The 17005-nt window shown below is 46.6% G+C and overlaps 1 protein-coding gene across 1 annotated transcript in view; it reads right to left on the bottom strand.

The window, feature by feature from the left end:
* Positions 1-521: 521 nt before the first annotated feature.
* Positions 522-17005, bottom strand: part of Alg14 (ALG14 UDP-N-acetylglucosaminyltransferase subunit) — a 64776-nt gene continuing 48292 nt past the window's right edge. The window contains exon 4 of the mRNA XM_057793858.1: positions 522-941. Coding sequence (XP_057649841.1) covers positions 711-941 — 231 coding nt within the window. The 3' untranslated portion in view covers positions 522-710. The remainder of the gene's footprint in view (positions 942-17005) is intronic.

Here is a 17005-nt window from a genome sequence, read left to right as displayed (position 1 = left end):
TGTCATGAAGCCAGTTTAACAAACTGCTTCCTCTAGGCTGTGATAGCTCACTGGAGACATCACTGCTCCCACAGAAGGATTCAAGCTTGGCATGTCTGAACAAAACCAAAGGAACACCTTATTCTCTCTCCCCCTCTCCCTTCCTCCCTCCCCTGTGCCCAGCTCCTATGGAGTCCAGGCTAGCTTCAAACTTGCTAGCTAGCCAAGGAGACCCATGAACTCCTGATCCTCCTCCCTCTACTTCCCGAGTGCACAATCACACACTAGAATGACAACGCCTTTCCCTAAGCCAGACTTTTCCTCTTCCTATTTTTTTATAATGTAGAATCCTCTTATTTTATTTCAAGCTGTAAAACAGGAAATGTTACCAAACATACAAACTCTATATTTAGGTTGAGAAAAACAAACCAAAACCAAACCAACGCCCCCCCCCCCAAAAAAAACCAACAAAAACCCCAAACAAAAGCCCCCATGATTATAAGAGTCAAAATAAAACCTGCAAGTAGTGTTATATACACTTTTATTTGGAAAACTATTTTGATGTGCAGACAAAGTTATTTGTTTTCCTTCACTGAGTTATTTGCACACTTTAAATCCTTCACCACTGATTATTCTTTGAACTTTTGGAGAACTTTACAATAGAGATAGATAGATATAGTAAATATTATTGGTAATTGCATTAATTCTCAAGATTCTTAAGCTGCCACTTGTCAAACAATTCGCCCAAGGTACACAGACTTGGGGTACTTCTCCTTAAGAGCCGGCCACTGAACGATGAAGCAATCACAGAGGTGGAAGAGAATCTTCCCAGACAGGGATAAAGTCTCCACTCGGCAGATGCTCTCGACGTAAACAATGATCACTTTCTTTATTCCAAGTATCCCAAGGAGCAGGGCAGACACACAGATGGGAACACATGTTCCTGGTCCATTACACAGCACCTTCAAACAAACAAACAAACAAACGAGACCAAGTTAAAACACAGAATCCTGTCTTCGGTGGCCCATTCTGAATTTAAAAATACTCTAGTCTTGGAGGAGGGGTGGATTTATTAATCCAGTTAAGTCTTCCTTAAAAAGAGCACAGATGTGATGGTGTGTACTGAAGACAACGCACTCAGAGGTCATGTGGAGCTCTGATGTCTTTCTTGGCTTACCTGTTTTCCAGCTGTGATACTTGGCTCAAACCACTTACCTTCAACCCCCCCCCCCCCCCCCCGTGTGTGTGTTGTACACGAACTCATTCATGTGCAGGTAGAGGCCAGAGGCAAACATTGGGGAGTCTCCTTTTATTGCTTTCCACTTTAGCTTTTGAGACAGGGTCTCTCACTGAATCTGGGGCTTGCCGTTTCGGTTAAGTGACTGGCTAGGCCTGGAGTCCTACATCTGTCTCTCTCCACCCACCAATGCAGGGCTATTAATTAATTAGTTAATTAATCCCGTGGCTTTTGGGTAGGTGCTGGGGTCCGAGCTCAGATGCTCATGCTGTATAGCAGGTACTTTTTTTTTTTATTTATTTATTTATTATGTATACAATATTCTGTCTGTGTGTATGCCTGAAGGCCAGAAGAGGGCGCCAGACCTCTTTACAGATGGTTGTGGCCACCATGTGGTTGCTGGGAATTGAACTCAGGACCTTTGGAAGAGCAGGCAATGCTCTTAACCACTGAGCCATCTCTCCAGCCCCCTATAGCAGGTACTTTACCTACCAAGCCATCTCCCTGGCGCCCCACAGATCATTTAACTTCAGACCTTGGACACAGTGCTTGGTTATTACTTGGTACTTGTTGGGACCATTTGGAGTCCTGGCCTTCAGCTGTTCTTCCCTGCTAGAGCCTTCTGATTAGAGTTACTAAAAGTTGTGCCTTGCCTTGAGGATCAGAGGATAAGGTTTTCACCTGTTGGCCCACTTGACTGTTGGGTATATAAGCCTCCATGGTGCTATTGAATGAAGGGCTTCTTACCAGTGATTAGATGTCCGTGTGTCTGTCTGTCTCTGTGTGTGTTTGTGTATTTCAACCTCCAGCCCCTTGCCCGAAGCTCGTGAACTGTATTGTAGCGCATAGAGCGCAGACGGGGGGAGGATGGGGGGGGGCACAGTGCGCGGCAGGTACTCACGGGATGGAGGATTTAGTCTTATCGGAGCCTCACAAATGGTCAGTGCCCCACAATACAGAGAAAACAAAAACAAACAAAATCCAACTAATTACGATCCATTCAGTTTTCTTTCTTCTACTTACATGCTTTCTTTTATATTTATTTTAGTTTTTTAAAAAAGAAAACGAACTATCTTTTTTCATCTTACATACCAATTCCAGTTCCCACTCCCTCCCCACCTCCCACCGCTGTCCACTCCTCAGAGAGGGTCAGGCACATTGCTTTGGGGAAGGTCCAAGGCCCTCCCTACTCTCTCTAGGCTGAGTAAGGTATCCATCCAAAGAGAATGGATTCCAAAAAGCCAGTACATGCAGTAGGGATAAACCTTGGTACCACTGCCAGTGACCCCGCAGTCTGCCCCAGCCATACAACTGTCACCCACATTAAGAGGGTCTAGCTTGGTCCTGTGCTGGTTCCTTCCCTGTCCAGCTGGAGTTGGTGAGTTCCCGTTAGCTCAGGTAGACTGTTTCAGTGGGTGAACCCATCAGGGTCTTGAGCTCTCTGCCCATATTCTCACTCCTCCCACTCTTCAACGTGTTTTTAGAAGAAAATGCTCTCCGTGACTATGATGTAGTATCTCTTGGGGTTCCAGCCCCACAGATAGGACACTCAGAAGGGGACTGCCACATGAACGGAGCTTTCATTTCCTCCTCAAAAAACCTGAATCTGTGCTTGTAACAGATGGCTCCAGTATCTCTGGAATTCTGCTAATATCTACAGAAAGCCAGCAATTTTAAACAAATTAAATCTAACAAAAGAAATAACAATTCTAATTACAGAACAACTACAAAGAATTTTTATTGGTCTTTGAAGAAATGAGAGGAATCTTATTTCATAGACTTATTAGTAAGATAATTTATGACTGCTTGAGAGAAAAAAGGTTTGTAGAGTATCTTCCTCGTACGCCCATATTGACTGAATTAGTAAAACCCAATAAATCATTTGACTTCGCAGCTAAGAAACAGGAGGCTTGTAGCTGTCTCCACATGCCTATTAGCATCATGCGGACAGTCACGTGATCCTTCCAAAACCAAATCCACAAAACATCAGTCTTCCAGGGGATGGGGCTTCAGACACAGGCCTGAACGTCCTTGCCAAAAAGGGCCTCTCACCCGGATGGACAACCTGCCTCTGGGTTGCAAGGGTCATCTTGCTCCATCTTTCCTGCCAGCAGGACCACCCAGACACCATTCACAGAGCTCTCTCTGCCCATTCTCAGGAGGGAATCAATACACACACACACACGTAATTGCATTAATTCTCAAGATTCTTAAGTTGCCACTTGTCAAACAATTCGCCCAAGGTACACAGACTTGGGGTACTTCTCCAAGTATACATATAAAGATTTCTGATGATTTAAATGGTTTCCGTCTTTTATAGAGAATTTTCATTTAGGATGCCTCTTGGGTGAGCAGTGACTAAGCGAGGCCAGAGTCTAGCCTTTCATCCCCCTTAGATTCACAGACTCTCAAGGCAGTACCGTACAGATGCGGACTCAAGGTGGGGTGGACGAGGTCCACGGGCTGAGGGACCCAAGTCTGGGCGACAGCAGTAGCCCTCACCACCACTATTAGCTCCCTATGGCTGCAGACCACACCAAACACTTTGTACATAAAATGCTTTAATTGTTACTCACAGTAATCATTTGAGAGAGGCTGAACTATCTTTTCTGGTAGATAAGAAGGCAATCTGTTTGATCATAGGCTTAGGAGGTGGAGAGGTGATGTGGATTCAGGCTACACTTTCCTTCCGTTATCCTCCTAGCTTAAAAAACGAGGAAAGCAGGCTAAGCTCCTTGTCAGTCCCAGGATGCCAGTCTGCCTCTACTTTGGTTGGTACCTGCAGACTCACTCGGAATCCTCTCAAGGCTTTAGAATGCCCCCTCCCAGGTGTGGGGCCCGCAGCATCACAGGGAGGTCAGCAGCATCCCTGGTCTCTGTCGTCAAGACAACCAGGAAGGACTTGAGGCACTGCCACATCTTTCCAGGTGACAACAACTATTAAAATACGTCCTGATCCTTGGGTTTATAGTAATCTTTAAGGCAGCATGGGACAAAACCAAAGTTACAAAACTAAAGCTTGTTGGAACTTGAAGGACATGATACATTTGAATGTATTTCTTTAAATACATGTCCATGTGTGTTCACTTCAACATCCAGCTGACTCTGGATACAAGGGATACATATACAAATGACGGGGTGCTGGTGAGAGATGCCTAAACAATGTACCATGGATGGGAAGGAGAGGCTGGCGAAGGTGAAAATCAAAGGTATTTTGTTGCCGGGCGGTGGTGGCGCACGCCTTTAATCCCAGCACTTGGGAGGCAGAGGCAGGCGGATCTCTGTGAGTTTGAGACCAGCCTGGTCTACAAGAGCTAGTTCCAGGACAGGCTCCAATACCACAGAGAAACCCTGTCTCGAAGAACCAAAAAAAAAAAAAAAAAAGGTATTTTGTTTGTTTCTCACCAGTCTGTAGCTCCATACTTGGAGGCACCTTATATAAAAGGCCCAGGCACAGCAAAACCACAAAATCATAGACCAACAAGCCAGAGGGAAACACGATATAGGCCAGGATAAGGTTATCGATGTAGTGTGTGCAAGGTCCTGGCTTTTACCTCTAGCCCAGGGTAAAGGAGGTAAAAGGGAATTGAAGAAAAATAAATAAATAAAGGCAAACTAATCTCAGGAAAACCACGTTTAATTAACCACATATTTTAATTCTGACTTGCAGCAGCCTAGATTTTTTTATTTACATGCGGATTATGATTTTATTATTCCAAGAAGCATACCAGAGAGACTTACTGCAAGAACTGGGGGAAAGGAGGCTACCAAGAAGCCTGGTGCTAAATGTAATGAATGAGAACACCAATTCTCAATGGGCGCCGACTCACTGCCATGGCCGTCTCTTCCTCACCAGCCGTCAACAGTACAAAGTTGCTTACAAGCAAGAGAGGAGACAAGGGGTAGGAAAGAGAGAGAGTACCCTATGTTTCAGCCCATGTGGAGTCAAAGGCTCCTTTCTGGTGATTATCCATTTCTACTTGGCCGCTCATCCCATACCTAACCATAACTTATGTGGTGGGCTAGCATAATGGCAGTCACCTACAGATTTTTCTTTGTCTTTTATACAGTGTATTTTGATCAGGTTTATCCCTTTCCCCAAAACAGGATACTCTCTATCTCCCTACTTGCCCAACTGTATTCTCTCTCTCTAACAAACAAACAAAAATTGGAAAAGCAAGAAACAAGCCCTCCAACACACACACACACACAATCAAAACAAACAGGCAGAAGATTTTTTTTTTTTTTAATTTATACAGTATTCTGTCTGCTTGTGTGCCTGCAGGCCAGAAGAGGGCACCAGACCTCATCACAGATGGTTGTGAGCCACCATGTGGTTGCTGGGAATTGAACTCAGGACCCTTGGAAGAGCAGGCAGTGCTCTTGATCGCTGAGCCATCTCTCCAGCCCCGGAAGATTTTTTTTAAAAAAAAGCCAAAACAACGCAAAAAGTCTACAAAAATACCACTGAGTTCATTTTATGTTGGTCAACAGCCAACATCTATTACCCTTTCCTCAGAAACCAGTATATCCTTCGCTCTTAAGTGTTCGAATGACTTTATATCCAGCTATAAGGAAGGGAACATAAATCCTGTCTGACCAGAGCCCTGGATTCCTCTGACAAATGACACTGGTTCAAGGAAGGGCACACAGACAGGCAGAAACCACAAGAGGGTGGGCCATCTAAAGGGTCCGCTGAGTGCAAGTGCCTTTTTTCTTTTCGTTTTCTTTTCTTCTCTGAGACAGGGTATTATATAGTTTTAGATGGCTATCCTGGAAATTATTATATAGCTCAGAGTAGCTTCAAATTTATGGGTTATCCTCCAGCTCCGTACTGAGATTATAGCACATGCCAGGGTGGAGCAGTGCTTTCTCTGCTGTAGTGGAAGCCAGATGTGTGTGAACTTGGGACTCCTGACATCTAACTTCTTATCAGTGGGAAACTCGAGAATAAAGCCACCAACTGCAAAGGCAAGCGGAGCTGAGAGATGAAGACAGGCCAGGTTCCCTTTGAAGACCAGGTTTAAAGTCCATGAATCCAGCTGTGCCTGCTGAAGGAAACCAGATCTTCCCAAAACTAGGCTTGCCGGGTGTGTGTGTGGATATATGTTCTATCTGTGCTTATGCCAGTGTCAATCAAAATTTCCGTGACTGGCAAGAAAAAAAAGCATACCAATTGGCATAATCCTTTATTTTGTCTAAATTTCTAACTAGCCTCTATTGGCGGTGCCAACCAGCAGGTGTTCAATGTGTATCTGCTGGATGAGTTACCAAATGAATAAATACACTGTGAAAGCAGGAAGCCCGAGAGATGCACTAAAGGTAACGCATGCCAGAGATGTAGAAAACAGAAGAGGTCAGGCCACTGTACATATGGAGTCATGAGGAGAGCTGTGCCCATTGAGGAACAAGGATAGTCATAACAGGTTTGTTGTTCTGTATATTTGGGTCAAACAGGGCAAGTCCCACTGGCTGAAATATAATCCCTACACGCATGAAAAGACATGTTTAACTTCATCAGTCTGAACTTAACTCCTGGCTTGGCAGTAATCCCCTCTCAGCCCTGAACCTGGAGTTGAGACACTTATGGTGCTGTGTTGGTTATGGGCCAGAGACATGCAGTTAGGTTGATCCAAAACTGGAGTCATGCAAAGCTGCCATTCTTTTTTTAAAAATACATATATTTTAGCATAATTTCTTTATTTATTCTTTGGGAATTTCACATCATGCACCCAGTTCTGCTCATCTCACATCCCCTATATCTTTCCCCTCATCCCTGCAGCGCCACCCCCAAGAAAATAAATCAAACTAAACCAAAACAAAGCAAGCAAGCAGACAAAACAAGAACAAAACAAACAAACAAAAAACCCTAAAAACTCACCTCTTCCTTTTTCCTTCTTTCCCACCTCTCTAACACCTGGCGGCACTGGGAGCAATGTGTCACACAGAATACCCTTTCTGTCTATCAGCTTTACTAGCAAGTGTGCTTTGCCATGAGTCGCTGGTTCAAGTCCTCTGGTCTTTGGTACTCACTGGTCTCTGGAGCCTCACCGAACTCCTCTGGGATATCCCGAGGCAGCCCTGGGTCATGGACATCCTGCCGGTACTGTTGCACAGGACCAATGCCTTCACTGGTTCCAGCAGGTCCTAGATGGGGTGGCTATTAGGATGGGCCAACTCAAGGCCCAGCTGTGGGCCTGGGTGGTAGCTGAGCTGGCCACTGGGGTCACCTGCCCCGAGTGAGGGGGTGGAGCCAGCTGCCCTACGTCCAGGCCATCAGGGTCTGTTCTCCCTCACCTGTAGTAAGGGGTGGGGCCATCTCTCCTGAGAGCAGGGGTCAGCTCTCCTGTGAGGGTTGGGGCCAGCTCTCTTGCTACAGTGGCCTTCAAGAGGAAGGGCCAGCTTGCCCTGGGCCAGCAAAGGGCATGGACGGCTCAGGAGAGACCTCTGACTTCATCCTACATGGTTTCTATGGTCCCTTGAGATGAAACGGGCCACAGATGTCAACACAGACCCCAGTTGCAACTGAACAACAGACCCAGACATGGCCCCTCAGCTGCAGCTTAGGCCTGGATGACATCCTGGCCACTCAGAGTGGGATGGTTCTGGCAGCGGCATGGCCCCTGGACACCACCAATGTCTCAGGCTGTGGGGTTTGTGCAACCTTTGGTGGCAACACAGGATTTGGACTTTGGCACAGAACTCAGCCATGGTAGGACCCAGACATGGTCCTCAGCAGGAGCCAGGTTTAAATGTCACTACTGCCCAGGTAGCAGTATATGCCACTCAGATTGGTACAGTCCCAGCCGCAGTGTGGCCCTTGGACACCAACATGGCTGGCCCCGATGGCGTGGGCATAAAAGAGCTGTCTCTGCCCCTCACCTGAGAGGGATGGTCACAGTGGCCCAGACCGACGAGCTCAGCTACCGTACAGACTCACATCCTGGGCCTTGGGTGGCCCACCCTAGCATCTACCCCACTTAACATCTGCCCCATCTGTGACCTTCTGGAGCATGTGAGGGACTGGTCCTGCAGAATGATAGCCACGGGTCTCCACGACTCAGGAAATAGCAGGATGTCCAAGAGGAGTTTTGGTGAGGGTCCAGTAATGACGGTCCAGTGCCAGAGGCCTTGAACTAGACCAATAACTCAGTGCAATGACCACATTTCGGTTGGGGCTGATTGGACAAGAGGGCATACCACCACTAGGATGAATGAAGAGTGTTGAAAGACGGAGGAGTGAGGTGTTGGGTTTTTTTGTTTTGTTTGTTTGTTTTGAATTAATTTTTTGGGAGGGACAGTGCAGGGGTGACGGACATAGAAGGACCGAGAGGTGAGTGCGATTGGGGGGCATGATGTAAAAATCCCAAGGAATCAATAAAGAATTATGTTTAGAAAAGAAGAGAGTACTGGCTCCTCGGTCAGCTGCTTTCTTTCATTTGTTGGCAATTCAAAGGCACTGTTCACACCTTAACGGAGTTACTGGAAAGAACAGGAAACTTCAGGCCTGTGAGATTTTGTCCAGTTGTTAGGTTCCTAAACTGACAAACCATCACCGATTACTCCTGCTCAGGCGGAATTCCCCACTCACTGAGTGTCCACGCCGTCCATCAAGGGGTGAATGACAGCCATAATAAAGGAGGAGGTTCTTGTAGCAACATGGATGAAACTGGCAGATGTCACGTTAAATAAAATAAACCAGGTAGAGAAAGGCAAATGCTGCATGTTCTCAGTCATGTTGAGTGCAGGGAAGTAGACTGGAGGTCACTAAAGACCAGGAAGGGAGCAGGCGCAGGGTGGGTAACATGGGGGGGGGGGAGGTATTTCTAATGCAAAACAGCGCCAAAGGAAAATGGCAGATGATGGCAATCCTGTATTTCAAAATAACTACAGGAGAGGATGATGTATCGTCTTCCAGCACATGAAAATTATAATGCACGATCATTATACACTGTATATCAAGTTACAATATTAGATTATGTAAATGAGGAAAAACATCATATAGCTAATTGTTTTAAGAAGACAATAAATAATGTGGTGCTTAGGGCCAGAGCTTGGCAATCATGCTAACCTGGATTGGCTGCCGAATGGCACTGTGACCTGGGACAGTATCCTTACTATTCCATGTCTCAGTTTTCCCATTTACAAATTCATCCATTCAAAAGATATTTTATTTTATTAAGCAAAGGCAATGCGGCAGGTCTGTTGTGGATGTATGCATTAGTGAACGGAAGTCCTGTTTCCACAAACGTTACACTCCAGGAAGCAGACAAGAAATCAAAAGATACACAGACAGGGCTGGAGAGACGATCCCAGCCACCAGACCTGAGGCTACAGCGCTGAGACATCTCCCACTGCTGAAGGCTACCTCTTCATCCCTTACAAAGGAAGGACGGGAGCTGAGAGGCTGTTGGGGTCACACCGTCAGCTTCTCATTTCCCTCGACTGCCAAGCCAAGTACGTGAATAAGATACTGAAACGGACAGACGAACATGCCACACCATCCCCAGCGGTGAGCATGGCTCCTGGGTCTCCTGACTACCTTCTGCTATCGGTTGCGGAAACAGAATCTTGTAGCTTTCCTGTTCTCTGCACAAATGGACCAAAGGGCCAACTTCCTGCATTCTTGGCCTTTTCAGTTTTCATTGTATTTTTCAATCCACTGAAACATTTAAAACAAGCTCTTTAAAGACTACGGGTCCAGTGTTTGCCTTCTGTTCTCTCACACCTTGGACTAGGTAGGACTTTCTGATGCACAGCCAGAGCTCCAGGGGGCCATATTGAGCACCCACTCTTTGCTAGGCAGAGCCTAATATAATTATGCATTTAATGTAATTATGCATCTTGCATAATACAGTAGTCCTTCTTTACTTGTGGGATATGAGCTATCCTTAGCAGTTGCTTTATGACACGAATAACAAACCATATATATATTATATATATATATATAATATTTCCCTATATATATCCATGAAAAAGTTTAATTTGTAAGCAAGGCATAATATACCAATATATAATTACCAATAGCTAATACTAAAATAGACTAACTATAAAAATATGCTGCAGATTTTAGCAACCACAGCATATGATATTTTTTTCTTTCTTTAAATCAAGAACTTTTACCATTTCGCTTACAGAGAGCACCTTATAGCCTTGCTTTGCCATATCCGAACTTCCTCATGACTACTCTTGAGCTCTGGGGCCGTTCCTGAATAAAATAAGGGCCATTAACCACAAGCACAGTGATCCCATAACTGTCACTGTGATAACACAGTTCTCGGTGACTAATAGGGAGGTTGTATACACAGAATGGGAATGGTGGAAAAGGGAAAGAGTCACGTGCTGGGAGGGGCACAGGAGAAAAGGCCGGCACTTCTCATGCTACTCAAGACAGAAATTTGAACTTATAAATTATATACTTTTAGAGTTTTCCAATTAATATTTTCAGATTGCATGTTACCATAGGTAACTGAAACTGCAAAAAGTGAAACTGTGGATGATGGGGGCTATTGAATCTCATTTAAATCTTACAATGTCGGCCAAAGAGCGGAGCACACCTTTAATGCCAGCCCTCGGGAGGCAATGGCAGGTGGATCTCTGTCATTTCCTGCCCAGCCTGGTCTACAAAGTGAGTTCCAGGCCAGTCAAGGCTGTTACACAGAGAAACCTTGTCTCAAAACCCTGTGAGGCTACTCTCGTATTTTAGATCAAAGCCGAAGGGACCGAGAAATTCATTAACATGTGCACAATCACAGAGCTCACCAGTGAGTGAGCTGAGACACAGAAGCCAAGGCCGGCCTTGTCTCTCCTCACACTGGCACACCTTAGGCCTGTCAATCCAATCCCACGTTAGCTAGATGGAGGACGGAGGGAAGGAGTGCGGGGGCAGAGTGCCAGTGGAAGTTTAATTAAAGGTGGAAACCTGGGGACTGTCATGAACGCACTGGACTTTGAGCAGAGAAAGCAGAGGTGACCTGGAGCAGGCTCTTGGAGTAGCGCAGACCAGGCACAGCTGACAGAAGCAATTGGAAGGAGGGGGGATTTATTACGCATGATTGCAAAGGGTCCACTCCATCACGGCAGGTAAGACTTCCTACCAGCAGAGGAAAGAGAACAGCAGACGATGTTAGGACATCACATTCCTCCATGACCTACTTCCTCTAATGATGGCCCCTCCCGCTTTCCACTAATTCCAATAGAGCCACCGTATTATTAGCTATTGAGTATTAATTCATTCATTAGATCAGAGGCCTGAGGCCTCATTTTTTTTCTTCTTCTTCTTTTTTTGATATAGAGTTTCTCTGTGTAGCCCTGGCTGTCCTGGAACTAGCTCTGTAGACCCTGAACTCACAGAGATCCACCTGCTTCTGCCTCCTGAGTGCTGGGATTAAAGGCACGCGCCACCGCCACCACCTGGCTCAGAGTCCTCATTCCTGTATTTTTGGTTGTAAGCCTAGCCTTTAACGGCAGAGCCATCTCTCCAGCCCCAGAGTCCTCATTCTTAGTGGTCTCTGGAGACACGCTCACAGACAGATACAGAGGTGTTTAGCTGTGCACCGTCTCCCAGGTAGTCCCCAATCCAAGCAAGCTGACCGTCAAGTTCAACCACCGCAAGTAGTAAAGCCTTTCTGCGGAGGAAACAGTGAAGAGTTAACACTTCTAAAACAGAAAAGGGCATAACCTTTCGAAATGAGAAGAACTGGCTTGAATTCAAAGTAGTTACACAACTCCTGGCTCCTGCCGAGGCTTCTCGTAAGCAGGTAAGTGATAGCTTCCAGTGCACTTCCGCAACTTCGGCTTGAATTTCTGTGCATTACGTTTCTATCTCGCCGGACTGAACATCAGCCTGCAGTTTTCTGTAAAATACTGTATAAAAACTAATTCTGTATTTTAAAAAAGGCATAAGTGCTTTTATAGAGGACTATCTGATGCCTTAATTCTAAAACAAAAGGGCACAGAAAAACAGCGATGACCCCACCACCGAGTCTCTTTTGTGTGTGTGTGTGTGTGTGTGTGTGTACGTATGTGTGTTTGGGTGGGTGGGTGGAGAGGAGAGAGAGAGGAAATATTGGAGTTAGAGTTGGAGACCAAGAAACTCAGTTGGAATCTGACCAACTGAGCTGCATCAACACTGTGCCCTTGTGTTAAACAACACGATTCTCTGGGGCCAAGTTTAGGCTTCGCACCTTGAATGAACTGCTACAATCCTCTAAAGACCACGTGCTGGACTCTGAGTGTTCCAGTTCTGAAAAGTCGTTTTCTTCTCAAAGTTGCCTGTGAATTTTCCAGCATCCGGCAATGGTGCACTGATACCCAGTAGGTTTGTCTGCGGCCTGGCTGTACTGTGACTTCTCCCTGCTGCAGACATGAAGCAGGAGCACGGGCAGGATCGGAGGGACTCATAGGCTGATTTCGGCACCACTCAGAGAAGGCTTCCCTGAAACTACCAAGTAGAAGAGCAATTCTACACTCGTGGTTCTGAGTTCTCCAAACTACACCCGTCCAGGGATTCTTATTTACCATGTAGAGTCTTTCTGAATTGGAATTTTGGAGTCTGCACTTTCAGCCACTCTCTGGGGATTGGGTACGGTGTCCGCTCTTGGAATTTCTACTCCACCAAAAGAGGCACTGCAGGCTCGCAGGTTGTCAGGCAAGGCTCTGAAGCCTGAACTCACTTGAAAAGCGGCTCTGTGTGCTCTACAGGGGAGGTAGCAAGAGAAGGTAAGGTGGGGAGTTCGTCACGTTTCTATTGCTGTGGTAAGACACCATGGCGAAGGCAACTTACCCAGAGGGAGAGAGTCCACCATGGCAGGTAACCTTGGCAGCAGGTGGAAGGTGTAGTAGGGACAGATGAGACACAAATGAGAAGCAGGAGAGCTAACTCAAAATGTAAGGCCAAAACCTGCACCCAAGGACATACTACCTCTCGAAAAGCCACACCTCCTAAGCCTCCCGAAACAATGCCACCGACTGGAAACCAAGTATTCATTCAACTGCTTCACGCTACGAGGGACAGTGTGGTGGTTTGAATAGAAACAGCCCCAGAGACTCATGTATTTGAATGCTTGGTCCATAGGGAGTGGCGCTATTGGGAGGTACAGCCTGTAGGAGTAGGTGTGGCCTTGCTGAAGGAAGTGTGTCACTAAGAGTTGAGATTTGAGGTCTCAGAAGCTCAAGCCAGTTCTATCTGCTGTCTGTGGATCCAGATGTAGAACTCTCAGCTCCTTCTCTAGGACCATGTCCACCTGCACGCCACCATGCACATACCATAATGACAATGGACCTAGCCTCTGAGAGCCAGCCCCAATGAAATGTTTTCCTTTATAAGAACTGCTGTGGTCATGGTGTCTCTTCACAGCAATAAAAACCTAAGACAGACATCAATCATTCAGACCACCACAAAGCTGTGGTGATCCAAAGTCATTCTGTCTCTCCTCCTGCTCAATCAACACCACCGTGGGGGCCAAACAGTCTAGCCAAACAGCTATAGAGATTCAATAGTCAGAAACCCTCCCTCGGTCAGTTAGATTCAGCTGCCTCTTAGGAAGCAAGGATTCCTGGAGGAGATAGTTATCCTAAGGCCTCAAAGTTTGCTCCATAATGACCCAAAATACTCTTTAAAAGGTGATGACATTCCGAGAACACAGACAGACAGGATATAAAGATGACGTTAATAAGATGACACAGCCCTGGGTTTACCCAAGCTCACCGTAGTTTCCGGGGTCCTAGCCCATCCCTTCTAAGAGCATGTGGGGGATGGTTCACTGCCCAAGCAGCCTCGGACTTTGGGGATGCGATGGCTAGGTAGACAGGGCCTCGCTGAGGCGGGGTGCTCAGTCTACCGGCAGAACAGAATGAGGTTCCCGTCTCAGCAGACTTTTAAAGGCACGGGCAGCAGGTTTACATTAATCCAACAAGAAATTTGGGAAAGAACTTGCCTGGCCAAAAGCCAAAGTTTCTTTAAGAAGGAATTCCCAGCCACTGTGAGAATTCTATATTTCGAGAGGGCCTAGTTCAAATATGGAGTTCCCTGTTTTTGTGAAACACACTCCTGCCCGGTGAGCATCGGAAGCGCTGATACGCTAGGGGTTGGGAACACTTTGGAGCCTACTCCTATGTGCCTGGCGTGGTCACTTCTCAGCTGTGTGACATGGGGCACTTATTTCACCCCTGCTTGTTTTCTCACGTGTCAAATAAGGAGTCGAGCAGAGCCTCTCCCATTGGGTCACGGTGCAGACTAAGTGAGGAAAAGCCTGAAGGTTCTCATCGTTGCGACTCCCAGAAGCCTGGCCCACGAGCTCCGGGAAGAGAAGCCCTGTGGCCTAGGCACGGGTGCTGTTCTTTGCAGCTCTACAGGGCCGCTTTGGATTAAATTCGTCTTCCCTCCTCCCTCCAGGCCAGCCAAGGGCACTGCCGGGTCACAGTCCAGGCGGCTTCCACTGGGCAGTGAGTTCTCAGGTTCTCTTTAACCAGTTTTCAGGGGAAAAGAGAGGTAGAGATAATAATAATCATTAAATAAAGGAACCCCTATTTTTGTGCGGTTCAGCTAAGAGAGCCAACAATTTACACAGGACTGTTTATTGGTCGGATTCCTCAGGGTAAGACGTAGAGGACGAGAGTTAGACAGGTCATTAGGGGGTCAAATGGGATGATCTTATCCGGGATTAAATCACACTTCCGGAGTGTGACAGAGCCTTTCGGGGATAGTGAGTGCCATGCAGTCTCCAATCCGCTCGCTCACGGTGGCTCACGACTCTTGCTCCACGATTGTCTAACCCCATTCAGCTGTCCCTGCCAGCCCACCATGGTGTGAGGTTCTGAAACAGAAACAGGCTCCTCTGGGTACAGGAAGCCATGGCAGTGGGAAGACCTGAAAGGCGGCAGAAGCAAGGCACTCACGTGCGTGACAGCACAGACTTTAAATCAAAATCCATGTTGTAACCCTAACTACCATCACTTTCGGTTGTCTTCTCTCTACGTTTTCATGGTAGCTGAATGATCACCATCTGGATGCTGCGGCCTTGGGCTACCTGGGTTTGTGTCTTACTCTGCTACCTAGCCATCAAACTTGGGCTAAGTTAAACTCTGTGCCCCAGCTTTCTAATGTACAAAATGGGGATAAGAATGGCAGGTTCATAGAATGGTTCTGAAGACTACGTGAATTAAAATGTGTACGGCATCACAGTGGTATCTGGCAGTTTTCCTGGTACTAGGGCTTGGGATGGTGAGTTAGTGTTCAGGGAACTCAACCTAGAAATCAGGTTGGTATGTTATGTATGTATGTATGTATGTATGTATGTATGTATGTGTGTATGCATGTATGTACATATGCATGCATGTATTCAATCCTAGCACATCTGCACAAAACAGGTCAGCACAGTTTCAAGGTGACCTGCAGAGAGACTGCACACTCATCTGCGGGTGCGCGCCAGTTCAGCATCACAAGATCTCAGCAAAAGCAAAGGCTTTGTACAGTGAGCAACTTCACAACGTGTTAGACAGTCTGTGTCCCACTCCTGACACCCTTGGTGAAATGTTTGCTTCCCAAGTGTGAGGGCCCAAGTTTGTATCTCCGAGACCCACACAAACAGCCAATGCGGCAGCACACACCTACAAGTTAGCGCTGGCAACGGGAGGCGGAGGTGAGAGGACCCACAGCCTGCGTGGCACACGATGGACAGGCGGATGCAGAAACCCTTTAAGCACTAGGCAGGAAAGAGCTTAAGAGGGACGGACAACACTGATGGTTGATGCACACAGACAGGAAGGAGCAAAGGGGAACGGTACTGGCCGCCCTAAAGCCACAAAATGGACTCCTTTTTCCACCCTGCAAGAAGCAGCACCCACTAGCCTCTCCTCGATCACTGTCTTTAGACTGCTCTTTCAAAATCTTGAACATCTAATAACATTCTATAAAATAAATCACAGGACAACCCATTCCAGAGACTGAATCCCCTCCGTCCCAGGCAACTTTTGAAGCAAAAGGAGGCTGTTAAAACAAAACAAATAAAATAGACGGAAGTTCACAAACATAAACAAAGTCTGGCTGAGCATCCCATGAGATATATGGTTTTATTAAATGTTTTAGAAAGTTAAACGAGGCTTCATGCACTTTATTTGAATATTTAGATGTTACTATGCAGGAGACAGGAGTTTGTTAAATGCTGGTATTCTTGAGAGCATGTGGCTCCCCAGGTGCTCCCAATACATGGCTTGTTCTCATTATGTCCCTCTCTTCTGCCTCTCCACCATGTGTGGGGTACAAGAGCGGCTTCATCCTGCACCCTGTGGCCCCTCTCTCTTCAGCTGCAATAGTTCCTCCTGGGCTACATCCTCTAAAGTGACCCCAACCCTGCAGGAATAGGGTCCTGGGCAGCCAAGTCATTTGAAATCTTTTTTTGTTGTTGTTTTGTTTTGTTTCTCTGTGTAGCCCTGGCTGTCCTGGAACTCATTCTGCAGACCAGGCTGACCTTGAACTCACAGAGATCCTCCTGCCTCTGCCTCCCAAGTGCTGGGATCAAAAGCATGCACCACCACTGCCTGGCTTGAAATCGTGTCTTAATAGTTGTCCTACTTAAGTTTGTTTCTCTCCTTTAGACAGAAATCCTCCGTAGTCCACTCTGCAAGTCTCCTAATCTCCCCTACCTGATGCAGCCCATCTCCTTTCTCACCTGACTCAAACAGGCCTCCTATCAGCTTTCCTCCTGATCCATCTCTCATTTCTCTGATGTACGTTTACCTCAAATGCGAATCTGCTCAGGTCATCTTTTATGTTTAGTGCCTTCTGGC

Source organism: Chionomys nivalis, chromosome 18 (genome assembly GCF_950005125.1).
Source record: "Chionomys nivalis chromosome 18, mChiNiv1.1, whole genome shotgun sequence".
NCBI classification, from domain to species: Eukaryota; Metazoa; Chordata; class Mammalia; order Rodentia; family Cricetidae; genus Chionomys; species Chionomys nivalis.
The sequence above is the reverse complement of the archived record's forward strand: the minus strand, read 5'-3'. Positions and strand labels throughout refer to the sequence as shown.